The sequence below is a fragment of the Phoenix dactylifera genome, chromosome 3 (assembly GCF_051530095.1).
Source record: "Phoenix dactylifera cultivar Ajwa chromosome 3, Ajwa_hap1_PhDact_Kaust_v1.1, whole genome shotgun sequence".
NCBI lineage: Eukaryota > Viridiplantae > Streptophyta > Magnoliopsida > Arecales > Arecaceae > Phoenix > Phoenix dactylifera.
This window is the reverse complement of record NC_143192.1, coordinates 46,017,313-46,043,635: the sequence shown is the minus strand read 5'-3', so window position 1 is coordinate 46,043,635 and position 26,323 is coordinate 46,017,313. Positions and strand designations below refer to the sequence as shown.

The following is a 26,323-nucleotide window of genomic DNA, read 5'->3' as shown; positions in this document are numbered from 1 at the left end:
GTAACCACAGTGGAAAACATATATCACGCTACTTAATAACAAACTAGTCTACAAGTTTAATTTTGGGCTAATTTCTTTCACGAGTCTACGTACTGTCGTTGGTTACTTCGTAGTCAACTCTGAGAAATTCTTCTCTCTTTCTTTTTTGATAACAGAGAAATTCTTTTCCTGTGTGTCTCTCTTTCTTTACAATATTAATTGATCGAGTCAGAGAGGATCCAGGGATTTGGACATGCTCAGGGTTTGGTACCTACCTCACCAGCAAAGAAGCAATAATGCTACGTAAAGCATCGATTCATAAAAGCTACGATTTGTGAAAGAAGGCGATGGCCATGAAAGGGGGCCTTTCTCAACAATGTTGGTGTCCCATCAGAATCATTCTCTTTCATCTTTTCTATTCGCCCTAAATTCCCATGCAAAGGAACGAGGAGATCAGGACGAACTATCAGGGTCTGCTACAAGCCAGTCACCAACTGGACTGGATCACACCGAGCTCTGACCCATGTCAAAAACGGTGTCGCTTAACTTTAACCGAGCGCTGTGCGATCCCACGCGGCTTCAACTTCCAATATATGAGCCGAACAGGGACAAGACCGAGAAGCTACCAACTCTCCCAGGACCACTTGGTCACGGGCAATCGACACGGACGAGTATACAGTCCACAGCCGCGTTCATCCACTGTGCGGCGGCTCTCCTCCAGTGGGACGCCGGCAGGAAAACATGGAACTTAAGGCAATACCAGTAATTTCTTTATTTCACTCGCTTTTCATTAGTCTGCAGACGGAAACCGACGAAGTGAGCGCCGCCTCGAGATCCGCAATTTTCTAACCACGTATCTAATGGTGGGGGCTGGCGTGCTGTACATGGACTGTGCGCAGTCATGACCCTAAACCCGTCCGATAGCGTGGAGGCCGCTTGACCAGCTTGTTACGGCTCTCGGGGCCGCATCTAGCGTACCAAACTAGTTGTTGAAGGACTACAAAGTTGCTCGCCGGCCATCGATAGCCGGCTCCGGGGGACATCTGTGTTGAAACTTTTGTCGGCCGTCACTACCAGAAAACACGCGTATAGTGACGGAAAATTAGTGACGGACCGTTATCAGTCACTATTTGTGACGGATTAGTGACCGACATAAATTTGGTCACCGTGGTGTAAACTTAGTGACAGATTAGTGACAGGCCGGTCACAGAATGCGCGGGTAGGATGGGCGCCAAAACTTAGTGACCATCGTAGTGACGGGGTATCTGTCAGCAAAATGATAACCGAAATTGCAACCAGATAGTGACAAATTCAGCCGTCACAAATATCGTAACCTAAGTGTTTATAAATTTTTAAAAGATTATTTTTGGCAGTGACGGATTATTGACAAAAATTTCCGTTACCAAATTTAAATTTTAATTCCAAAAATATTAAAAATATTATTTTTGAGTAATTCTAAATTAAAAAAAGATAAAAGGAGGAAAATCCAAAATGAAACTAAGTGTGTCCGCCGTCCCGCCCAAATTCTTTCGATAACCCAAATTTCAATCGTTCTCCAGAAAACTCAAATTTCTTCTTCTCATTTTCAAATCTCATGGTGCCGGTCATGACCTATTTGCACCCCTACTGCTGCTTTCCTGCAATGGGATTGGATTTTGGAAGAAGGTCTGGGATTTTTTTTGTCCTCGTGAGTGGGGAGCTGGGAGACATCAAGTTCGGTGCAATCCGCCTTATAGATAAAAAATAGTTTGATATGAAATTTGGCTTGCAGACCGACTTACCTCATCACTTCCCCATCAGCCCGGTCGAAGCACTTCCCCATCAGCCCGGTCGAACTTAAAACATTGGCTTCGTCCCGATTGGATGGTTAGGGCTTCCGGAATCGCCGCTTCCCCTTTCTTGTCTCCCCTCTCCTCTCCTCTCCTCGACCTCCGCCCTCTCCTCTCCGGCTCCTCCTTGCCGACCATTTGTGCCTCCCCGTCGACGGTGACCACGGCTACATCACGCCCCCCGATCGGCCGATCCAACTCTCACCCGGGACAAGATCATCACGGCTACATCACCCCGTCGACGCCCCCCTTCTTCTTGCTCGTCGGCTAGGGTTTTCAGAACCCACAACTGGTTCTTTCCCGAGCAAGGTAAACCTTAACCCCGTTTCTTTTTACCCCATGATAACAAAATAAAAGAAACGAAGAAGAGGAAGAGGAAGGGGGAAGGAACTTACCGAGGGTCTCCGCCTGTGGATCCAGCGCCGCGCTTGATCGCCGCCGTGGCCGCAGTTGTCGACGGCCGCGCTAGGGTTCTTCTTTCCCTCCTATCCGGGTTCTTTTCCTTCCCCTGCTGCAGGTAGGCAAGGCAGAGAGGGTCATTCCTCCCCCCTCTGCTGCGGGTAGTCCAGTCCCGATTGGCATTCTTCCTTCCCCTGTTGGTCGCGTTCTCTATGATGTTGAATTTTGTCCTCTCTCTCTCTCTCTCTCTTTCAGTATAGAGCTTATCCCTTCTTTTTCCTCTTGATTTTTGGGGTTTTCTTCGTTTTCTCCTGATATTATGTGGTAGATTTTATAATGGTGGTTAGGATTTGCGCTACAAGTACCAAGGTTAGGGTTTTGAGTTGCCCTGGTCTTGAAGTTGCCGGATCTGGCTGTAGCTATGTGAATAAAGAGAAGAGGGAAGAAAACTGGTCGGCTTGCTCTCCTTATTGTTGGCAACCCGCTTACCAAGCTTCCCACATTAATTTGTTCTTAAAATGTAGCTTCCTATTTTATTCTTTTTTATTCTTTGTGAGAAGGGCAGAAGAAGGAGATGGTGCATGTGTTAGCCATTTTTAGAGGACCTTCTCACACATCAAGAGCTATCTATTTTCTTTATTTTTTTAATGTTTTTATTAATTTTTCAAAGTGATGATATCTCGGCCATTATCCAGGCAAGCTGTTTTTTAATTGCTGCAGATTGTGTCATCAATGCCTACATCTGAGTCTTATTTTCTTTTAATCTGTCGCTCTATTGTTCCATGCTGTTCTCTATAATCTCTCTAATTACTTTTTTGGTTGTGTATTGCTATGAAACTTTTTGGCCCTCCTATGTTTTGGACTTCACACCTAGGTGCAACCAGTTTGATCTGGGATTATGGCTGATATGCCACCCAAACAATAATGGATATTTTTCAGCTGTTAATTTATGTCTCCAGAAAATCAATAGTAACTTAACATATTCAATTTTACCATCAAATTAGAATGAGGTTGCAGAGCTTAATTACTGTAGAAAGAGCTTTATAAAGATTTTAAGTAGGTGATAGATATGTCTTTACCCTGTTGCTGATCATCATAAAGATTGAAAACATATGGTCCTGGTATTTTGGATTGGGCTTTCAATCTCAGGATCGAAATGACACAAAGTCTTGTACTGTAGCAAATTCTTGTATTTTGGATTGAACAGCCTCATTACTTGCAGCGTTCGAAGCGGCAATTTCTTCTAGGCGCTTCCATACAACTTCACGTTTTGACTTAATCTCCTTTTCTTTAGATTCATCTTCTTCAAACTTCTTCAAGCACTCCATGAATAGCCCAGGATCATGATCAGAAAATATCTTACGAACATTTAGCGTGAGGCTCTGAACAGCTTGGTTCCAGTGAGACTTTGTATTTCTCTCCAAAGCAGGGAAGATAATTGGTAAAATTGCCTTACAGTTTTGTTTTGTTTAGTCTTTATTAATATCTTGTAAGGACTGAATTTGCTTTTAGTATCGGTGGGCGGGTACTTGATAAGTATCGTAGTGCACTTAAACTGAATATTGCCGAGGCCTTTGATTTGTACTCAAGATTGGGTGTTGGAAAAGAAAGGTATATGTTTTATTAATTATATTTCTATTATTTTTTGAATCATTTATTATTAATTATTGCAATATTTCAATGTAGATGTTGAGGATGCCAAGTTAGATGAGATTGTAGAAGATGTCATAAACTCAAGTTTCTACAATGAAACTCAATCAACTCAATGCTCGGCCAATGTTGAATCCAATTCATAGTGAGATGAATCATGATCATGGGATACTTCCTTTTGGTTTTGGTTTAAATATGGATGTTGTTATAGTTTGGGACTTTTTTAGTTTTGCTTTGACTATGGATGTTGTCATTGGTTATTGTAATTTTGGTTAAAATTTCAGCTTCTCAGGTATGCCCTCATCTAATGTCACTCTTAACTTTTGCTCATGTTTTTATATTTCTGTAAGTAACTATGAACTGAATTGTAATGCTTTCTTTTTAACTTCAGATGGGATATGCTTTGCTAAAGGAAACAGGTTAAGGGAAACAAAAGGGGCAATGCTCTCTCTCTCTCTCTATTTTTTTTTTTTGCCCCTCTGATGAATGGAATGAAACAGGTTAAAGGAAACAACAAAGGGCAATGCAAAAGCAAAGGGTCAAAGCATACTGCTGGCTTTCTATCTGAACGAGTACAAGTTCTTATTCCGACTCCTTCCCGGTTGACAGAGTTGAAGTCACTTATGTCAGTCCATTGGAATCATATACTGACGACATTTATATATGTCTCTTGTATTCTGGAAAGAGAGATGCTGAATGAAAAGCTTTCAGCAGAACACTTCCATTGTTTTGTTTATGCATATGACTGGATGAGGCTCTAGCTTGTATTTTTCTTTTATTATGAGCCAATCAATGTACCAAATATACCAGATTATTGGAATGTGACCGGTGACCAAATTTGGTTACTGAATAGTTTACCAAGTATTGTGACGAGCTAATATAAACTTAGTGACAGGATTTTGGTTTCTAAAAATTGATTTTGCTCAGTGAGTCAGTAACAGAATTAGTGACAAATTTAGTGACAAAATTTGTGACCATGTCTGTGACGACTAAATCTGTCACTGAAGGTTGTGACAAATCAGTGACCAAATTTGTGACCGAATTCTGTGACAAAATCAGTGACCAAGTTATCTTCGTCACTAACTTAATGACTGGTTAGTGACGGGAAATACGTAATTTTTTAAATATTTAATTTTTGGATTTGTAACGGCTTAGTGATGGCAGTTCTGTCACGGAGTTTAGTGACGGGAATCGCCGCCGTCATTGAGAATTTAGTGACGCGTGTTTTTGTAACTAATTTCGTGACGAGAGCTCCGGTCACAAATTTCATATTAGTAACCGGAAACACGGTATAGTGACGGGAATCTCCGTCACTATACGCGTGTTTTCTGGTAGTGCGTATCTGAGAGTTCTTTGTTCTGGGTGAAAAGGCTTCCTATGAGATGGAATATAAAAATTATTAGTCTCATAGAAAATTTATAAGTGATTGATTCCATATAAATTTTACAGATAGACATGGTTTGATCTAGAAGGATTCTCATACTTGATGTGTACTAATTTGACCAAACTACGAGCGGGGTTGGATATGGTTTGAGAGCGAGATTTGCCACATCTGAAAGCCGAGTCGTAGGCCAAACTTCGGAAGATCATAATTTGGTCATATGGTACCCGATTGAGATGATCTCTCTTTTTTTCTGAAATTAGGTATCTTTTTGAGATTTATAACTTTAGGCCAATCTTCTTGAACCGAGCCTAAATTCAATCGTTGTGGCTCCAAAATGGGCCAGTCAAACCAAAAGTTTATTTTCTTCCCAATCGGCCGCTGGCAGAAACAAAGCAAGACTTGCAACCTTTGGAACCATGATATATCTAATGTTTCTCTATAAGAAGAAATATGCTCTTTCTCAATGGTCAGCAAAAGCAACCAACTTCTTTTGTACTCAAATATATGTAAAGTAATTAATTAGGGTTAGAATTTCAACTGAAAAGCACGACTCATTCCAATCCCCTCCATCAACAAAATCTATATCATAATGAAAAGATAGTGTTAAATATGTGCAATGAAATATAATGATCTATGAACTAAGAATGAGCTCTGACATACTAAGAATATGAAGACCCCTAATGTGCTTTGAGTTTGGGAAATTTCTATGCTATTGATGATGGCAATACAAATACTATTTCCTTGCAGTAGGAAGCTGCTTTACCAAATCAGCAGATAAAGAGTTAGAAGCAAATCTATCTTTCTTAATATGGGGTGGATGCAAATGCAACACCCTAAATCATTCTCTATTCTCATAATTATAAACTCTAATTATGCTTACGTAGAAACATCATATATCAAATATCAATAATAATCATACATTCTTAAAAAGAAACATCAACGTGAAAAGCATTACAATGCAATACTCCAATTAAAGTTTGTACCCATAATGTGCTAGTTATATAATCATTCATACATGCATATTGATATCGTGGATAAAGATTGTGAAGCAAGAAAAAAAAAAGGATGCATGGAACAACTATGAGAAATATATTGTATGCGTAAATGTGTACGAGATCATTGGCTAAATAAACAATGATCATCAAAGATCACAGTATCTAAATACAAGGACTAAGCACAATATAGCAATCAATCCAAGCAGCAGACTTCATTTTGTCCTGTATATAATGGACCTAATACATGTTCATGATACTTGTGATTACTAAAGTCATAAATTTTAAAGTAATTAATTTTTTGAGATGAATTTTTAAGTAATTATTAAAGTCATATTCTTTTGCAACAGATACAGCAAAATGAAGTACAGGCACATCGAGCATCGAAAATGAAGGCCACCTTTTCCTTAAGAAAGAAAAAAAAATCTGCTTGTTCGCCTAAGTGTATGATATATAAAGCACGTATACACTTCCAGCAAGAGCACCATCTCACAACAGGATAAATTCCTAATGTCTGACGTGAATTCCTTTTGGATGCAAAAGATAGCCAGTCTAGCAATAACTACCATTATGAAGCAGTCATACTTGCAGCTAGTGTCTATCCATCAATTGCATGCATGAGCCTTTTCTTTTTTTTGGCTTGGCTTTGGTTCGGATGGGTAAAATACTTCACGAAACCTTTCTATATATCAATAGATTAGTGTCTATCTTAAACCATGGTCTTTTATTGGTGTCTGAAAAAACAATGATGATGGCGATGATGATAATTTTAGCTAGCAGAATGAAATAGTTCCAATGTCTTGCTGCAGCAAATTAGGACTCGAGAGCCCTAAATCATGTGAACATCTGTAGGGGTTTCCAAAAATCATGTAACGATAGTACGGGCATCCGCATGAGCCGAGATGACAGAGCATCATGAATCACATCTACTCAATAATAGACGAATGACATCAAACCGGAGCCCACTTCGGACAGAAAGAAATGTGGCTATTATTGCGCTTCTGGCTCGAAATAGCTGATATATCTTCTTCTTTCCTTGTGAGCTCTGGTTCACGGCCAAAACCCTCTCTAAATGGAACCAACTCGGCTCAAGGTCCGATTCCTGGAGGGCGAGGGAAGTGAGCCGGATTAAAATTTTTATATATTTGTCTCATGTGAAGTGGACCTTTTTTTTCTATTTTTTGCTTGATTTTTCTCCCTTTCATGTACGTCTGGTCTGTAGAAACGTGTCAGTATTCTTTCATTGCAGGACAAAGTTTGCAGTAACAGCTAGGACTTTTTTTTTTGGTAAACAGCAGCTAGGACTTTCGGGGAGACACCGGTGTAGGTTTTCACCGACAAGAAGAAGGTACGGGAAAGGCTGTCATACCAAGAGGTGGTGAAACGAGTTGACGTGGCTCCAGATGGGAGCAAAGAGTGGCCGTGGAATTTATACGTGTATCATGAAGAACGTACGTCGGAAACCCTTCAATATTCTCTCCGCAACACTGTCTCACCGGCGAGGACGCATACGAAAGCAGTCCTTCATGGCTCGCAAGCCTTGGACTGATTACTATCCACGAATTGTAGGATAGACTGAGATTTCCCTTGTTGTAACCCCCACCAAAAAAAAAGCGAAAAGTGCAAAATAAAAACCCCCAGATATGGTGACCAAAATAATTATAATAATATAATGTGTTCTGAAAAAAGAAGTAAAAATAACCCTTTGGGCTTTGAGGGATAAGTAAGAACGAAAATATTAGTTAGATTCAAATCTTACCACCAACCGGAAAAAAGGAGGCAGAAAAAAATGTTAAATTCAAATAATAGAGGCTACTTCTTTTTATTTTTGTAGTATTATATTCTCTAGCTTACGTAGATGTACTGGTACCAGAGTAGTATGATTTATCTGTATTATCCAAAAAGAAAAACCAAGCTTCTTCACGGAGGAACGCACCAGAACAAGCGTCAAAATAAAGCAGGCACTCATTGTCTAAATGTGGAAAGCATTACACAATAAATAAAACCCAGTTTAACCCCGTCTTACATATAAAACATAACATGAAATCCCCCCCCTCCGCCAACGCACCCCCTCTTCGCCCATTTCCCACACAAAATAACATGATTTTTTTTTTAAGTTGTTGTTTAACCAGGCTTATTCGTCATCCTTGCTCCGAAATCAACAACAGTAACAACTACAGCTACAGCCATTACATCAACAAAACCAAAACCAACAAGAACCTTTTCGACGAACCCAAACAATCTATACCTGAAACTATATATGCAAGCAATTAAAAAGACCACAGACAGAGACCAGGGGATTTGGGTGGTGAGCAAGCTAGTAGTTTAAGGGCACTGAAAACCGGTGGGGACCTTCTTCCCACAGTAGTTGATGAGCAAGCTGAGGTCGACGGGAATGTTGAGCTTAATACCGAGAATATTGGCCTTGAGTGCGGTGCAGAGGCAGACGGCGGCCTCGAGGTCAGCGAGGCCTTTGATGAGAGAGCAGCATGGCTTCTTGGGTGGCTTGCCGAGGTTGAGGTTGATGAGGCCGTTGAGCACGTTGGCACACACGCCTAGCTTGAGGGTGTCAATGGGGCACTTGCCCTTGGAGCGGCTCGGGGGCTTGGGGGTTGGGCCAGGGCAAACACCACAGCCGCTAACCAGAGCAAAGAAGAGGAGGTTGAGAGCAAGGAAGAGGGCAGCCGATGCTGAGTTCTTGGATGCCATGGCTTGGTAATCACAAACACCTACCTTACCTAAGTGGGAGAGGGAGCAATACTAGCTAGTGGTGTTTATGATGGAATGGTTTTGCATTAGAGGTGTTGGGTATTTATAGAAAGGTAGTAGGTATTTTTACCTCTCTAGTGGAGAATGGAGGACCAGTAGATTTTGTATTCGTTTTTCGATGGAAGGAGGAAAATGAATGAAAGATAAAGGAAGCTAACACCATGTGAACTAGGTGGGGGCAATGCTTGTTTTAGCTGGCAGGAGGAGGGAAGGACAGAAAATGGCTTGGAGGGTTGTGCTGGTGGGGCGAGGAACCTTGGCAAATGCCCATGACCGCCCTCGCAAAATATCAACGTCGCCTCCAAGTTGTACGACGGTGCTGCAAGGTGGTATACGATAGACAAGTATTGGGAAGAGCACCTTGGACACCGCTCTAGCTGCTCGGTTTGGCCTATTACTGCCGACGTCCATCTTCTTTCTTTCTTTCTCTCTTTCTTTTTCTTCTTTAATTTTTCTTTTACGAAGAAAAAAATATTGTTCGCCTTTCATGTTGTTTTTTATTTTTTCCACAGATTTTTAAGCTTTAGTTTCAGTTAGAAGCTTGGAACGAGGAAGATGTTTCACCGTATTTAGACCTGGGCATTTCCACCATAAGAATTTTTTACGATCAAAAGATATGAATGTCTCTCTCAAATTTGCCACTCGAGTATTCTCTCTGTTAATTTTAAATAGAATACTCTAGCACCACCGAGTTGTTGCATTGTAGAATACCAAGGCTGCATTTGATTTGGCAGGGGCTAAATGGGCTTGAATCCCTCCAAGCGAGGGTTATCCTGCCAAATACCTTAAAAGGCCACGAAATAGCCTTATTGAAATAAGAAGCCTAATTATGCCTCCTAACTATAATTTTATCCTTAATCACTCTTTTATATGCACTAAAAAGTGAAGGATAATTTTATCTTAAAGATAAAATATAGAAAATTGTGAAAATCCACACACTCACTTACTCCACTTATCCATCCGATCAAAAGCAAAAAGTAACTTATTTCATAGAGTAGATTATCCTGTCCATGGTAAATGGAACAACCTTCCAAAAATTTCCCATCTACCAAAATCAACTTAAGAAAATTAGATAGGTCGAGCTGAGTTGTATTTTGATTAGATTCAATACTTTAATTGTCATGACAACCTTAAATCAAGATTGGCTTTTCCTACTCCATGGTCCACCAGTATTATTACTTGTAGCCAGGTCTGCCTTTTGCAACTAAAATCTAAGAGACCGAGCAACCTATCATGGATAATTTTTTTTTTTGTTGGGTAACGGAAGCAAATGCAAAAGCATATTCTTAATAATCGAGTAGAGGAATTTCATAGAATGGGTCTAATCGACTATGAAAGAGGCCACCCAATGGCATGTTGTTTAAAGAAAACATGTTGTGTTTTGTTCCCTTCTTATATGATAGATTTGTCTCATTTGTGTAAAAGAAAAAAAGAAAGAAAACCTGCCCCAACGCATTCAAATATGTGCAACATTCCAAAAGTAAAAAATAAAGATAAAAATGTATTAAAAAAAGGTTTGCTAGTCGACTTTTCGCAATACTTTCCTAGAATTTCATTAACTACTTGTGATCCTTCAACTATTAGAATGAGATGATTAACAACTTCCCAAGATTTAAAAGAAGAAATAATCTTCTAGCATCAAAGAGCGTATCGGACACCTAGCATTTAGTTAGGTTTAGTTATGAAGTTTATTAGTGGTTCTGCAAATTTGGATGTTTGATTATAATGCTAGTTAGTTATATCATGTACAAAAGAAATATTAGTGACTAATTGCAAGACCATGCAGTAGGCGAAGTAGGGTCCATCCTACGTGAGTCGCATATGGTGGGGATGTTTTCATACTAGTCAGTACGTAGCTTTTTCGGAGATTTTAATTGATCACATAGTTTGATGCTAGAGAAGTAGGAATTAAAAAAAAAAATTTGTCAACAAACCAAATGGTAACTTCAATTATTGTCCGTATATGGTGTACCAGCTGGTCTGATGTTCACACGAATGGGCCCTTTGTTTACATCTTAGGTCGAGTGTTGTGGATCTGGGGTCCTTTGTTTACTACGTCCGTGGGGCCTTCCATGGATTTATTCTTGGGTACTTCTTAAGTGACCCGGCATAAAATCGTTGATTCTTTGATCATGACAATGATGCATCGCAGTAGTGCTATCCCCCTTGAACATGGAATAGCTTGTGATGATTTACCATGTAGCCGAGAATAGTGCTTAATTTTTTTAAGCATGTGTTGGTGGTTGTTATGTCAAAATCAAGCCCGTCTATCATAAATTGATAGGAACCAAATTAAATTAGACTCATATTCTTAGATTGAACCAGATAAGAAAAATAAAGAAATAGCTTTCTACTTGATTCATCTATAAAAAAAAAGCTCAAGACTTAAGGTACGAACACAAGCAAGAAGCCCTCTACTTTCTCTTCTCCTTTATCTTTTTTATATCTCCTATTTTCAGAGTCTTATCTGATTTAAGCATTGGAAGATTCTGTTGAAATCATCACTTATCCCAAAAGCTTAAGCTTTTAGAATGAGGTACATTTATTTATATATTTTATATTTTCTTACACTCTTCCTTACATGTGGGCCAGACTTTTTTTTTTAATGGGAGAGCCCAACATATGAAATTTTTAATAATGGGGTTAAAGAGTGCGGAGATAAGGTTCGAACTTAGGACATCTGCTCTGATACCATGTTAAAATCACCACTTATTCCAAAAAATTAAGTTTATAGGATGAGGTAGATTTATTTATATATTTTATATTTTCTTATAAATTCATGGCCAGCAACTCGATCGACCTCGTTTTCTCTTCTTTTTGCACTTCATTTTCTACCACTGCAGATCGGTCTATGCCCTCCACACATCTCCAAATTATCAAATCGGATTTTGGAGGCAACAATGGTGAGACTAACTACAGCACTATATGGTATGGGACTTGTGTACCAGCTGCCGGGTCAAATGAGCTGCATCATGTTATTCAACAGATTGTAGAGGGACTATTCAAGATAGGCTCCGTGTCTTTCCTCCACTATGCTGTAGAGGGATGATGAGAACTTTTGATTAATTCTAATTAAAGACTTCTAGATAACTTAGATCGTCTAATTTGAACTATATATATATATATATATTATTTAGCTAGGATGGACGATTCATATCTGACGAGTACGAATACACCCAATAAAGATTTCAACAATATTTGATCAAGTAAATTGTAACCAGCCAAAACCAAGTTTGTACGTACTTTGATTAACACACCCATCTGCATTCGAATGTTTAAATGCAACTACACGTAATAGCATCATGCTACCAGTACCACCTAAAATAAGCCTCGGATTCATGAGATTTACTCGTGGGAGGTGCAACTTGATGCTGCCAACACGACCATGCCCAAGCAATTTCCTTCACAAGAGCGTCTATGAAAGTAGAAGTTTACGAGACTTCAGCGGAAGCCTTTTGTCTTCTAAGAATTGTCTTTTTTTAACGTTGCATTGGTTGCGTTTGCACCAATAACATTAAGGCTGACTCAATTAGAAAAATTTGTATTTACAAGTTACAAAACTCTCTAATTCACATGAGCATGACAATGATAGTAAATTCTCCATTCATCGGGATGGCTTTCTGTATCTCTCATCCCCCATGACCAAAAACGGAAAACAAAAGAAAAAAAAAAATTTCAAGATGAAATAGGGCAGGTTTGCTTCCTTAATTAGAGTTAAAGTTTCATGATCCTTTCCTAAAATTTTACCAATCAGATAAAATTCTTTCATTATTCGAATGAGAAAAATTAATAACTTTCCAACATTTTAAAGAAGAAATAGTCTTTTACCAATTAGCTTCAGAGATCTGCTTGTACACCTAACTTCAGAGATGTACCCCCAAAAAAAACAATTAATTAGCTTTTTTGTGAAGCTTATTTATGGTTGGACAAATCTACATGCGTGATTTAGTTGGTGTACACTAGCAGATTTCCTAATATAAAAGGAAGATTATTGCCCTTTTACATGGCCATGTAATAGATGAATCAAACTATTCTTAAACAGGGTTATGACTTAATATATATATATATATATATATATATATATATATATATATATATATATATATATATAATAATAATAATAATAATAATAATAATAATAATAATAATAATAATAAAAAGTCTAGAATCTCATTCGCCATAAAAAAAAAAAAAAGCTAGAATCTTCGTTGTCTCTGAGACATTCAATGAAGAAAAAAAAATCTGCATCATAGGGAATTAATTAACAACAATAACAAAAAAAAAGAAGAAAAATGGAAAGGCAACTCGGTGCCCCAGGTCAAAAGTTTTCAGTTTCCTTCTTTTGGAGAATTGTTAGTTTGAGACTTCCCAAGTATCTCTCAATTTCTTTTCGTATTATAGGATATTCATTTTTTTGACTGAGTTCATGTTTTAGGAGATTGATCAAAATAGAAGATAGACCAAAATTTTTTTTGTCAAATGCTATATCCTTAAATAGATCAAATCTATTAATTATCGTCATTCAATCATCTAATCAGGATTTTCATAATTTAAAATTAATAAAAAGAAAAACTGCAATTCCCAATCAGTGTGACCCTGCTCACATGTACCGCTCGTGTCCCGGATCTACAGATGAGTTCAAGCCAGTCAGTACCTTTCCCAGCGCACCCTCTGCCATCCGGTGGACCAAAGTCTCATTGGCAAATGTTGGTACTATAGTTGTTTTACTAAGAGCAAAGGGTACTTTTATTCTTACATAATCTCCAGATACAACAGTAGGAGAGTACCAAACACAGTGTACATCAAACTATTATTGCACGAACCGATCACGTTCACGAGTTGTACTGTTCCCTAATAAACAACCCAAACCAAAGACGCACCATGCAAGAAGACAACGACATGATTTTATATTATAATCCACGCACAAAGCAATAGATGGTGTTGTTTTTTTTTCTTTTTAAGGGCACTGGAAGCCTTTCGGTACCTTCTTCCCACAGTAGTTAAGGAGCAGGCTGAGGTCGACGGGGATGTTGAGCTTGATCCCCAGGATATTGGCCTTAAGTGCAGTGCAGAGGCATACGGCAGCCTCGAGGTCGACGAGGCCTTCGAGCAGAGTGCAGCAGGGCTTCTTGGGTGGCTTGCCGATGTTAACGATCAAAGCTTTCAGCACGTCGGCGCACACACCTAGCTTAAGGGTGTTCATGGGGCATCTGCCCTTGGAAGGGCTTGGGCTGGGGCACGTTTCGCAGGCACTGGCCGAGGCGAAGAGGAGGAGGTTGAGGGCGAGGAAGAGGGCAGCTGACGCTGAGGGCTTGGATGCCATGGCTTCTGCTGTCATAGCTTGCACTCACTAAATTGCAGGCTCTGGTTTTTGTGAAAGTTATGCAATGGAAGTTGGTGCTGGGTTCGGTATTTATAGGCCTCGGAGGGGGAGGAAGGAAGACAAAGGAAGCAATATGAATCCGTTGGGCAAGGGTGTTTTAGCTGGCAAAGCACAAGATCAGCATTCGGATGGTCAAGTTGCCATAGAACGGTGATAATTTAATTGTTGCGTGCAAGACTGCTTCTGTAATCGTATTTTAGTTTTAGAGTAATGCTTGGGTGATGACTGTGGAGCCCAAACTAGATGGTCCTATATTAAACCCCTCATTTTCTCTCATCGGGATTTCTGGTGAAGGAATCTATATGACCATATGCATGCATGTACGCGCGTATGTACATATATAATTTTTTTTCCGTGATTATGATTGAATTGTTTATGCCATATCAGTTATTATATATTCTAAGAATCCATGGATTGGGTTCTTGCACTAAAAGTGGTACTGAACAATCTAGTGATGAGGAATTTGCCTGACGGTATGGTATCCTTATTTGGGAACTTCATGCATTGCTCCATGAAACTATAGTATGGAAAAATGACTACTCATCAAAGCTACACATTCTCAAGAGAAAGAACGAGGGAATACTATGGTTAATTCCAAGTTAAAAGGAGCCATCAGAATGCAAAGCTCCATAGTCTATTAACTTAATATATGGAATCATTTTTAGAGAAAAAATTAGAATTCAGAAGGAGGACAAATCTTGGAGACATCTTGCTGTAATGGCTCCTAATGGAACCATATGCTATCATAGGTGAACCACATGCGGGCATTTTCTAAGAAGAACCATTAAGCTAATATTGATCTGTTTATGTAATCAAGAATCGAACATAATATTCCGGTACATACTCGGGCCTAATATGGTTCTTTAGTTTTTATAACAACCTTTTATTACCCCTAAGGTTTGATACCTTTCATACATCCAGTGCATGGTAAATTACGGTGCATAATTCTTCTTAGGAAAAGATAAGCGCTACAAATCATATAACAAGTCACTCTCATCTCTTCTTGACAGTTTCCGAAAAAAAAAAGGCAAGAAAAAGACAGAAGAAAAGGAATAAAGTGACTACAAGGATTAGAAAGATTGATTCAGATCTAGACTGACTCATGCATGTCCTGGACTTATGCTAATACCTGGAATTCCCCACAAGCAATGCAAGAACAGGCCGTTCTTGCACAAAGTGACTGTCTATTCTATTCTGTATATATGCACTCTCTATGGCTTCTAAACAATGCCGAAGGTTTAAGAGAAACTCGATTTTAACCAGTATCCAGGATTTGAAACCCGATCCCCGTGGGAGAGGTTCCAACCAACTGAGCAAACAATTGCTCCATCTGTTCTTTTATGCACTCAGGATAGCACATCGTGCCTTTCGAAGTTGGAACCCATGAAACAGTGAAATGTCTCGTGAACTGCAGAACTAGTGATTGATTTGGTGGCTTTATTCCTCAACGACCCAATTATAGCGATCCTCTACAAGTTGGGCGGGTTTTGACCTAGACCGACAAATGTTAGTTAGATACGTAATTATCTAGGAAATACAACATTTTTTGTCATGACTATTGCCAGCTTTCTTCTTGAAATGCTTGCACAGATATTTCTATGCAGGCTTTGGAACTACCATCCGCATGGTTCTTACATGCCATCCCGTTCACTCTTGAGAGACAGAAAGAACCATCCAGTTCGCTTTAGGTGGCATTAAAAGCAAGGAAATTAAGATGGCCCCATTTTGATGGACGCCATGTATAGACGCAAGGGAATGTATTGAGTGTGCTGCACGGATGGCAGTTCCAGCACCGACGTTGAAATTTCTCTGTGGGCAATCCAGACAGAACCTAGTCCCCCAACATATATATAGACAGCATAAGCCCAAGTCTCAACAACAAAAAATAAAGATGAGAATTGCAAAATTAGAACATTATTGCAAGGACCCATATGGGCATGTATTACTACATATCACTTGGAAAGATCTTGCATGGATATTTGTAGAGATTCAAAAAATCTAAATAATACCATTCAATTAGTCCTTTTAGGTGAGATTTTTGATTGTACAAATGATATCAGAATGGAACCAATCCATGGCCCATGTGGACTATATGGTAACTGCAGCTAGCATTGGGCCATTTGGAGTTGACAATGATCTTATCATGTTGTTTGCGATTAAATTTGATGACATTTGAACTCTTAATCCGTCGAGGATATATATCATGATTTATATGGAGGATGGATATGTGTGAGAATCTATGTGGGCAAATATTTACCCTCATATCAATTGTGATACTTATACAAGGTCAAGATATCCAAATAGCATCTTCTAACGATCCTTTTTGAGTGAGCTCTCGTGCTTTTACAATTATGGAGAACCAAATAACCTCAGAGAGTGCAATCTTGTGGCCTTCCTCAATAAGACCTCCCTGGGCTCTCTCCACTGCTTCATCCTCTTCTATCCAGTCCACCTCTAAGTCCATCACTTCATTTCTAAGGAAGAGCTCCTACATCGTCACACTTCAATATCGATTATGCGATACTTATATAAAACTAAGGAATCCAAAAAAATACCTTTAACTAGTTTTTTTTGGGTGAGGCTCCGGATTTTTACAACTCCAACAATGTTGTCTCATAGCCTTCCTTACCAAAACCTCTTAGGGATTGCTCTAGTGCCTTGGCCTCTTCTTGACGATCAATCTCCCGGTCCTTCAGATAGCCCCAACAGGATCTCATGGCTTGGTTCTTCTATTAATGCGAGGGACCAAAACCCATTAGATTATTAGTGCCATATCCATATAGATCTAATCACCTCCAGTATTTTGCTCACCAACTAGATCATCAACCACCCTAGGCTTACTAACCTTATTATTTGTCGACCCAACAACTAGCTTGGGTCCACCACTGCAAAGCTTCAACACTTGTCTGACCGTTGGGGCTCATTGCTTGGCTTGGTCATGCATCAACCGTCCACCAGAAGCTCTTAAATCTACTTGGCAGGTCGACCCTCTTGGTTATACGACGACACTGACAACTCACCACCGATAAGCTCTTGCATAAGAAGCCCACTGCATGATCTAACTTCCCATCGAGGTTCTGCTTGCTCCATAGCTAGAAGAGATCCCAAGCTATGCTCCACCATCAGGACTACTCCGCTCGGGACCTCTTCCATCACTGTGATACGCTAGTAAATGTTAGCAATTTATGGGCATTAAATCTCCATCTACAAAGATCAACAGTACCTATTGCCAGATTTCATAGCATCACGGAATATCTTTGTGTTTCTCCATTTTTCTTATGATTGATTTGTAGGAACTAAATACTTCTCAATTCTCCTTGTCCTCTACATTTTCTACTCTCTCTTCAAATTTGATTATGTAATTTATCTCAATTGAATAAATTTATATATGGTAGGATTTTAACTTTTTCGTATTTATTTTTACTAGTCATGTCTATTTTTGTAAAGCTAGTGCTGTTCTAACTAGAAGAGAAATCTTACCCGAATTATACTAGGACGTATCTTACTATTATAAATAGAAGCTAGGTTCTAAGTTTTTGAATCATCAATGAAAGAAAAGAGAACCTAAATCCTATTTTCATCATTTTTTATTTTTTAAATTTTTTTTGAGATATTCGAGTTGAGTATGTTGAAGAATTTTTTTTCTTTCCAATTGGATCAAAATATAATTCAATACATATTTATTCTTCGGGGATACACATCCTATTAGAGAAAAATTAATTTTTCTTGATTAATTCCACACATAAATTATAATCGGCTTAACAGAAATAGGCGGAAGCTTAGCATCTCATAATCTACAATCATCTTTCTTCTTTTAACTTTGCCCATAATTTAATAATCAACCTTTATCCTAGGAAAACATAAGATCTCTTCAAATTAATAGATTAACTATTTTAGAGATAGAAGTAGAAGATCTATGTCAAAACATTCTAGGTTCGAGCCCAACCAAGAAACATTCAATCCATTAACGCTAAATCTTCTCAAGAGTTGTTAACAATAGAAGAGTTCATCGGTGAAAAGTGCATAGCTACTTTCAGTAGCCAAAAATTACCATATTCTCCTTTTCTAGCTCAGGTCTTCTATCATAATAACTTTCAGATCAAAGTATTATTGTTTCTAACCAATTTCAAAATATCTCAAACCACCATAGTTTCACTGCGCACTCTGATCTAACCCAACAAATACTCTAAGGACACTAAATGATTTCTAACCGAAATATCACTTTGCATTGGGACTAAAAAAATTCAAATTTTAAATATTTGAGTATAGGATTGGAGCAAAATTTCCAGATCTCCTTAGCCTCAATTATATAAAGTGTACTTACCATTACTAACCCTCAAACCAATAGTCAAGTTTAAGATCACTGCATAATCTTCATAACCTTTTTAGAATTCAAAATATCTAGGTTTAATTAAAAGTGAATCATTCTCGATTTCCTTAGTAATTTGATTAGACAATCTAGATCGATCTTTCTTTCAAAAGATTTACTCCAAATGCCAACGAGTTAGAAAACTCTGTGCTAATATCACTATATGCAGAATTAACTCTATTGACCTCCAATTCTTTATTCACCAAGATTTTCAGCAATGTTATATGTGATAACTCATGTAAGCACATCTATTCAATATGATATTTTACTAGTGGCTTCATCAACAATAACAAAAGATCCTCGATCCAAATATGAGAATTCAATTTACTAAAATTTTCCATCAATATGCATACTCTGAATATCACTTAAAATTCATGTAGTCCTTCTATACTCATTATATACCAAAGCTCAAATATATATTTTATCAGATATATTTCTGCCACAATTCCTAATGATCTTAAACCTGAGCTCTATACATAAGAAGTTATTTGGTTCCTTGATCTTATATAAGTACCAAAATCTACCGAGCGAATAACCAATGTGGGACTAAACACATTTCCGTATGGGTCGTCAGAGATAGAAATCATAAACAACAAAAATACCACTGAACAATACACTTTTATTAAAGCAATTGCGACTTCAACACATAATTCAAAGCACCAATAACAGCTCTTCGAGCGTGCTGTCTCATCTCCTTCCTTGCCAATACATTGAATGTTGATCACGAGCAGTGACACAAGAACAAGAACTCACAAGAACTCCATACGAGAACATGAAGAAAAAATGAAAAAAAATACCGTTCTGGATAAGAATTCAAACACAACAAATCGAACCAAGGAAGAGAAAGACTTGGAGTGCTCAAGGGCACTGGAATCCTTTGGGGGTATTCTTTCCACAGTAGTTAAGCAGCAGGCTAAGGTGGATGGGGAGGTTAAGCTTGATCCCCAGAATGTTAGCCTTGAGTACAGTGCAGAGGCAGACGGCAGCCTCGAGGTCGACGAGTCCATCAAGCAAAGAGCAGCAGGGCAGCTTGGGTGGCTTGCCAAGCTTAAGGTGGATCAAGCCGTTCAGCACGTCGGCACAGACGCCTAGCTTGAGTGCATCGACAGGGCACTTGCCACTGCCGGAGCCGGAGCCGGAGCCGGAGCCGGAGCCGGAGCCGGAACCGGAGCCGGAGCCGGAGGGAGGGCATGGGGTGGGCGTGGGGTGCTTCGGGGGTGGGCTGATGCAGTTGCTACATGCACTGGTGAGGGTGAAGAAGAGGAGATTGAGGGCAAGGAAGAGGGCAGCTGAGGCTGAGGGCTTGGATGCCATGGCTTCAGTAATGCCCACAATAACACTAGTATGCGACTGTGGAAGTGGTTTAGTGCTGTAGTGGATTAGTCGGTAATTGGTTTCAGTATTTATAGAGAATTAGGAGGGGGGAGAGTTGGTACCTAGGGTTTGAAATGTTGTAATGGAGACAAAAAGCTTTACTGGATGACACATGGTGGATCCATTTTGCGGTATAGTTATAGCTGGCAATGCAAGTGATGAAGGTTGGGCTGTTTTGTAGGGTTTCTAGGTTGGGGGGCAAGTTAAGCTATATTTTAGTCTATCCCCTGGCATGCATCACATGATATGATAGTATATCCGCACCAAGAGTTCTGAGATCATTATGACTTGTATATATAAATCGAAGGAAAATTCTGCTTTCGCACAGGAGAAAGCAGCTCGTGATATTCCTGCCGCCCGTCCGTGAATGAACAGGCATCATTCGCCAGCAATGATGGGACGAAGAAGTGGCGTGGTCAATCTCGCATTCACATTGCAGGATGAGCATTGGGATTCCAATCACTTTTCAATAAAATAATACACTGCGAACAACTTCGTTAGCGTCTTACGTGTTGTCTGACAAAAGCTGCAAACTTAATTTGCATTCATTCGCTTCTCAACGTTTAGGGTTGCAAACAAGTCTAGCAGAGCTGAGACAACTAGGGCTTAGCTCATTAGGTTCTAGGATTGCTTGACCTCAAGCGGAACCGAGTACAAGTTGTTCGAGCCTGGCACATATAGCTTCTAAGCCAAGCTGAGCTCCTCTAAATTTTGCAGCCAGATCATATTCAAAGTCGGTTTAGGAACCAGCTCGTTCACGAACCAATCCACTGGAACTCGGATCACTTTAGCCGGAACGAGCCGATCTTGGGCGTGAACAAGCCCCAGGCAGTCTTGGGATGGTCACATGCCTGTATTTTGCCTGCTCTTTAGTTTTCTTTGCGAGCACAAGGATCCGAAGATCCTGTGAGTGCGTGGCAATCCCAGAAATTCTGTCAAAGGATGGCTGAATAATTTCTATTTTGGAATAGTTGCTGTTTTTATTTGGTACAACGTCATCTTTTGTTCTGTTTCTTTGTTTGTTTTAGGGTCTGTTTTAGTTTTCATTCATATAATTTTAATTTGGTTAGGACTTTAAATTTTAGAAGAAGAAAGGTCCATTTGAAGGAGGGAACATCGTCTTTAGAGGCATTCTTGTTTTAATGAATAAAATCTATTTTCCCAAGTTTTGGAAGTTCTGAAAATTATTATTAGAATTATCGGTTTCAGCTCGCTGGAATTGATCTTTGAGTCTTATTAATTCAGCATTTGCTGAATTCTTTCGCCATCGTTTTCACTGCATCAATTGGTATCAGAGCAAGAATTTGCTTGACTTGATGTCCAGTCATGGAGGCGATGGAAGCGATCCCAGCGACATCGCCCGTGGGCAAGACGACATATGGGCGGCGATTGAGGAACAACGAGGTTTCATGGCGGAGCAGCGACAACAGATGGCGGAGATCCGTGAGTTGCTCGTCGACATGGGACTCAACACCAATAACAATCGATACAATTTTGGATTTGGAGCCGGAGGATTCGCTCGAGGCCCCCAAGGAGGCATGCATGAGAGGCGTGATGAGGAACGTCGAGATCGTTTCCAACATCAACCTCAATATGAAGAAGATGACTAGAAGAGATGGGTGAACGAGGTGTCAATCGACGATTCATGAGGTACGATGAGTACCGATTGAAGGCAGACATCCCAACTTTCAATGGAAATATGCACATTAAAGACTTTCTCGATTGGGTCTTTGAAGTCGAGCGGTTCTTCAAGATGATGGAGGTTCTTGAGGGCTGGATGGTGAAGCTGGTGGCCTTCCGACTTAAGAGTATTGCTATAGTCTGGTGGGACACTCTGCAGAGGAGCCGACAACGACAGGGGAAGGCGCCAGTTCGCACTTGGAGGAAGATAAAGCAATTGTTAATGGAGAGGTTCTTACCGCCTGACTACGAACAATGCCTCTTTCAAATGTACCAGAACTGCACCCAAAGCGGTAGGACGGTTGCTGACTACACTGCCGAGTTTTTTAGGTTGTCCGCACGAAACAACCTCAATGAAACGGAGCCACAGAAGGTGGTACGATACTTGAATGGCTTGAAACCAAAGATCCGTGAGAAGATCGGGCTGCAAGTAGTTTGGTCGGTGGATGAAGCCCATAACATGGCGTTGAAGGCTGAACTAATGGAACAGTTGGGAGGAAAACCTGAGTTCCCATCTAGAAACCACGCTGAAGGCGACAGTTCCACCAGAAGGGGCAAAGCGCCGCAGTTCATGGCATCCCAACAATCAGATTCGGGAAGCGCATGGAACAAAGACAGCGGAAGCGGAGGGGGATCTGGAGAAAGGCAGCCAGTTGGAACCAGTAGCAGGGAGCCGCTCAAACATTCAAACTCCTATGCCAAGGCTGCACCAGTCACGGACGGCTTTCCGATCGATATCCGAAAGCAAATACTAGTAATCTATCTGACACAAGAGGTGTTAATTAAATCAAGGATTTGTTCTACTAGAAAAAGAAAATTCCTTAGGCCCTTTAAGAGGGGTCCTTGTTCTCTGAGGGGCAGGTGGGTGTTGGGATTGTTGGAGTTTTGGAAGCCAATGTCATCAATATACTTACCATTACTAACCCTTAAGCCAATAGTCAAGTTTAAGATCAGTGCATAATCTCCATAACTTTTTTAGAATCCAAAATATCTAGGTTTAATTAAAAGTGAATTATTCTAGATTTTCTTAGTAATTTGATTAGACAATCTAGATCGATTTTCTTTCAAAAGGATTTACTCCAAATGCCAATGAGTTAGAAGACTCTGTGCTAATATGACTATATGCAAAATTAACTCTATTGACCTCTAATTCTTTATTCACCAAGATTATCAGTAATGTTATATGTGATAACTCATGTAAGCACATCTATATATTCAATATGATATTTTACCAGTGGCTTTATCAACAATAACAAAAGATTTCTTTTCCACATATGAGAATTCAATTTACTAGAATTTTCCATCAATATGCATACTCTAAATATCACTTAAAATCCATGTAGTCCTTGTGTACTCATTATATACCAAAGCTCATATATATATTTTATACCACTGAACAATACACTTTTATTAAAGCAATTGCGACTTCAACACATAATTCAAAGCACCAATAACAGCTCTTCGAGCGTGCTGTCTCATCTCCTTCCTTGCCAATACATTGAATGTTGATCACGAGCAGTGACACAAGAGCAAGAACTCACAAGAACTCCATACGAGAACATGAAGAAAAAACGAAAAAAATTACAGTTCTGGATGAGAATTCAAACACAACAAATCGAACCAAGGAAGAGATCGAAAGACTTGGAGTGCTCAAGGGCACTGGAATCCTTTGGGGGTATTCTTTCCACAGTAGTTAAGCAGCAGGCTAAGGTGGATAGGGAGGTTGAGCTTGATCCCCAGAATGTTAGCCTTGAGTACAGTGCAGAGGCAGACGGCAGCCTCGAGGTCGACGAGTCCATCAAGCAAAGAGCAGCAGGGCAGCTTGGGTGGCTTGCCAAGCTTAACGTGGATCAAGCCATTCAGCACGTCGGCACAGACGCCTAGCTTAAGTGCATCCACAGGACACTTGCCACTGCCGGAGCCGGAACCGGAGCCGGAGCCGGAGCCGGAGCCGGAGCCGGAGCCGGAGCCAGAGCCGGAGCCGGAGCCGGAGCCAGAGCCGGAGCCGGAGCCGGAGCCGGAGGGAGGGTATGGGCTAGGCGTGGGGTGCTTCGGGGTTGGGCTGATGCAGTTGCTACATGCACTGGTGAGGGTGAAGAAGAGGAGATTGAGGGCAAGGAAGAGGGCAGCTGAGGCTGAGGGCTTGGATGCCATGGCTTCAATAATGCCCACAATAACACTAGTATGCAACTGTGGAAGCGGTTTAGTGCTGTAGTGGATTTGTCGGTAATTGGTTTCAGTATTTATAGAGAATTAGGAGGGGGGAGAGTTGGTACCTAGGGTTTGAAATGTTGTAATGGAGACAAAAAGCTTTACTGGATGACAGATGGTGGATCCATTTTGCGGTTTAGTTATAGCTGGCAATGCAAGTGATGAAGGTTGGTTTGAGGGGCCCTTGGAGTTTTGGGAGCCAATGTCATCGATGTGAGATGATACAAGAGAGGAAGATGAGATAAGGAGGAGGAGAAGAGAGACAGCTTTGGATGCAGACTAGGCCATTGGAGTTTCTGTTCAAGTAGCTCAATGGACCAAAGTTGGCGAGAGCCCGGACCACGTTAGTGTCCCTTATAAGGGATAAAGAGAAGAACGTGCATGAAAGGAGTGAATGCTCTGAAGACGCGATAGCGATATGGGACTTGGCTGGTATTTCGAAGATAATTTGAAATGCTAGCTAATTCGATCTACATATGCGCCTAGCTAGGTCTGGGTAAGATCAAATTGACATGATTGACCTTGATTTGTTCCGATTTTTTGTTTCGGTTTTGATATTGGATCCAAATTCATAAAAGATTAGGTTGGATTGGATTGCGTCTACGGCCAAAATTATTAGACTCAATGGACCATCCGGGTTGGGTCTGATTCATGAATTACCCGGTGTTAATCCAAAAAATTTGGAACCGGATCGAATCCGGGTTAGGTCAGTAAAATTAACCATTCACTTAGTTAGTATTTTGTACCTTTTATGGCATACAAGTTCAATTAGTTGTGCAGAACGAAGAGTAAGTTTATAGAAAGCTATGTTTCTGATTTAATTTTTTTTTTAAAAAAAGTGAGTTGTTACTGAAAAAAGCAATGTAATCAGTCCTTCACTCAAAATGCATGGATGGCATGGACCTCTTGGTCTGGCTTCACCACAAGCCAAAATTTAAATACCAAACCGTAAGCATCTTATAAACCGTCCTCTGCAAATTCTGTTCCCAAGGTGTAAGCATCCTCTGAAGCATCCTTCACCCCTAAGACAGCATATTGGCTTCTGTCAAATGCCATTAAAAATCCCAGCTTCCTGTAACTCTTGTTTGAACTCTTTCAGCGCCTGCCACTACAGGCGTTTCTTGCCCATCCTGGGTGGTGTTTCAACATGAATGAAATGCAAACTATCACTCCTAATTGCCGTTTGCTGAACCTGTATATTTTGCTGGACAAAGTTCAATGGAGAAAATGTTGGAGAATGATCTGTAGCAAACTAAGACCACCTCTCAAAACCTATGCACAACTTCTAGAGCTTCAAGAAAGCCAATTTAAAAGTAGCAGCAGAAACCTGCTAAGAATTTAGTCATGCTAAGAACAGTTAAATGGGTTCTATGTACCATAGTTATTTCTATGTACCATGTAGGCTAGCAGAATTTAAAATTGATCAAAATACTACAAGTATCAAATTCTTGTTAGCTATAAAATTCTGTAAGTCCTTCTGCATTCAGGTTGGGGCGGGTCCGAAGAAGACCTGATATAGGCCCAAAAATATACCAATCGGATTGGATTGGATCAAAATTTAATAAATTCAGATTCGACCCAAAATGTCAAATGGGTTCAATTTTGGAACCGATCTGGTTCTATGGATTTTATAAAATGAATTTGATCGGATCTAACTGAGTCGGGCGGGGTCATTGGTCAACCCGACTATTTGTAGCCCTGCGCCCAACACAGACAGTGATACTGAGAAATGGGCAAGAGTTGGCGTGGTGTGGGCGGATCCCATCAATCTTGGGAAGCCACTTAGATAAACTCAGGAAGCTGCCACTGGTGTTGGAACAGAGGCAATTATCGGAAATGGGTCCAAATCTAGCTTCCGTCTTGTGCGATCCAGAGTGCGACCACGAAGAGAAGCGCCGAGCCTTAGCCGAAACCAATGCGAAAAGGTAATAGTAGCTCTGTGATATGATTGTGAAACCACTTGCAAATCTTACGAAAAAGCATAATGACCAAAGAGCCTTTTAGTCGATAGTCTTATTTTAGACTCAAAGTATCTACCTTGTTTATTCAATTAGATAGAAAATTTGACGAATGCTTATAATTTTGTAAATCTGTGATAGGTTAATGTATTTAATTTTGATTTTTCACTTGTATTATTAAAAAACTTTGTTTACATTTGGCATAACAACTGGAGTGCCCTTTTCTCGAGGTTGAACCTAAAAGCTGTGTGTGACCGTGGAGCTGGAATGAGCGAAGAGCCAACCAGCAAACCCAAATCTTATCAGCTTGATGGTTATTTCATTATAAGTGTACGCGAAGGATAAA

General features: G+C 40.0%; 1 protein-coding gene, 1 non-coding gene and 3 pseudogenes across 3 annotated transcripts; 1 reads left to right on the top strand and 4 right to left on the bottom strand.

Annotated features, from left to right (window-relative positions):
• The first annotated feature begins 2,617 nt into the window (after nt 1-2,617).
• LOC149768119 (small nucleolar RNA snoR109) lies at nt 2,618-2,712 on the top strand. Its single transcript, XR_016400109.1, has one exon. It is a non-coding gene; the product is annotated as a small nucleolar RNA snoR109 (small nucleolar RNA).
• A 5,468-nt stretch (nt 2,713-8,180) lies between these two features.
• LOC103705143 (14 kDa proline-rich protein DC2.15-like) lies at nt 8,181-9,031 on the bottom strand. Its single transcript, XM_008788768.6, has one exon. The coding sequence runs from the start codon at nt 8,940-8,942 to the stop codon at nt 8,559-8,561; it is 384 nt and encodes a 127-aa protein (XP_008786990.1). The 5' UTR covers nt 8,943-9,031; the 3' UTR covers nt 8,181-8,558.
• Nucleotides 9,032-13,721: 4,690 nt separating this feature from the next.
• Nucleotides 13,722-14,407, bottom strand: LOC103705144 (putative lipid-binding protein AIR1 pseudogene; annotated as a pseudogene).
• Nucleotides 14,408-19,353: 4,946 nt separating this feature from the next.
• Nucleotides 19,354-20,146, bottom strand: LOC103705145 (14 kDa proline-rich protein DC2.15 pseudogene; annotated as a pseudogene). Its single transcript, XR_015976481.2, has one exon. The product of XR_015976481.2 is annotated as a 14 kDa proline-rich protein DC2.15 pseudogene (transcript).
• A 3,044-nt stretch (nt 20,147-23,190) lies between these two features.
• LOC103705146 (14 kDa proline-rich protein DC2.15 pseudogene) lies at nt 23,191-24,045 on the bottom strand (annotated as a pseudogene).
• Between the last annotated feature and the right edge of the window lie 2,278 nt (nt 24,046-26,323).

What these genes read in the sequence shown, in the direction of transcription:
- LOC103705143 (XM_008788768.6), bottom strand. Translation starts at nt 8,942, where the DNA reads ATGGCATCCAAGAACTCAGCATCGGCTGCCCTCTTCCTTGCTCTCAAC.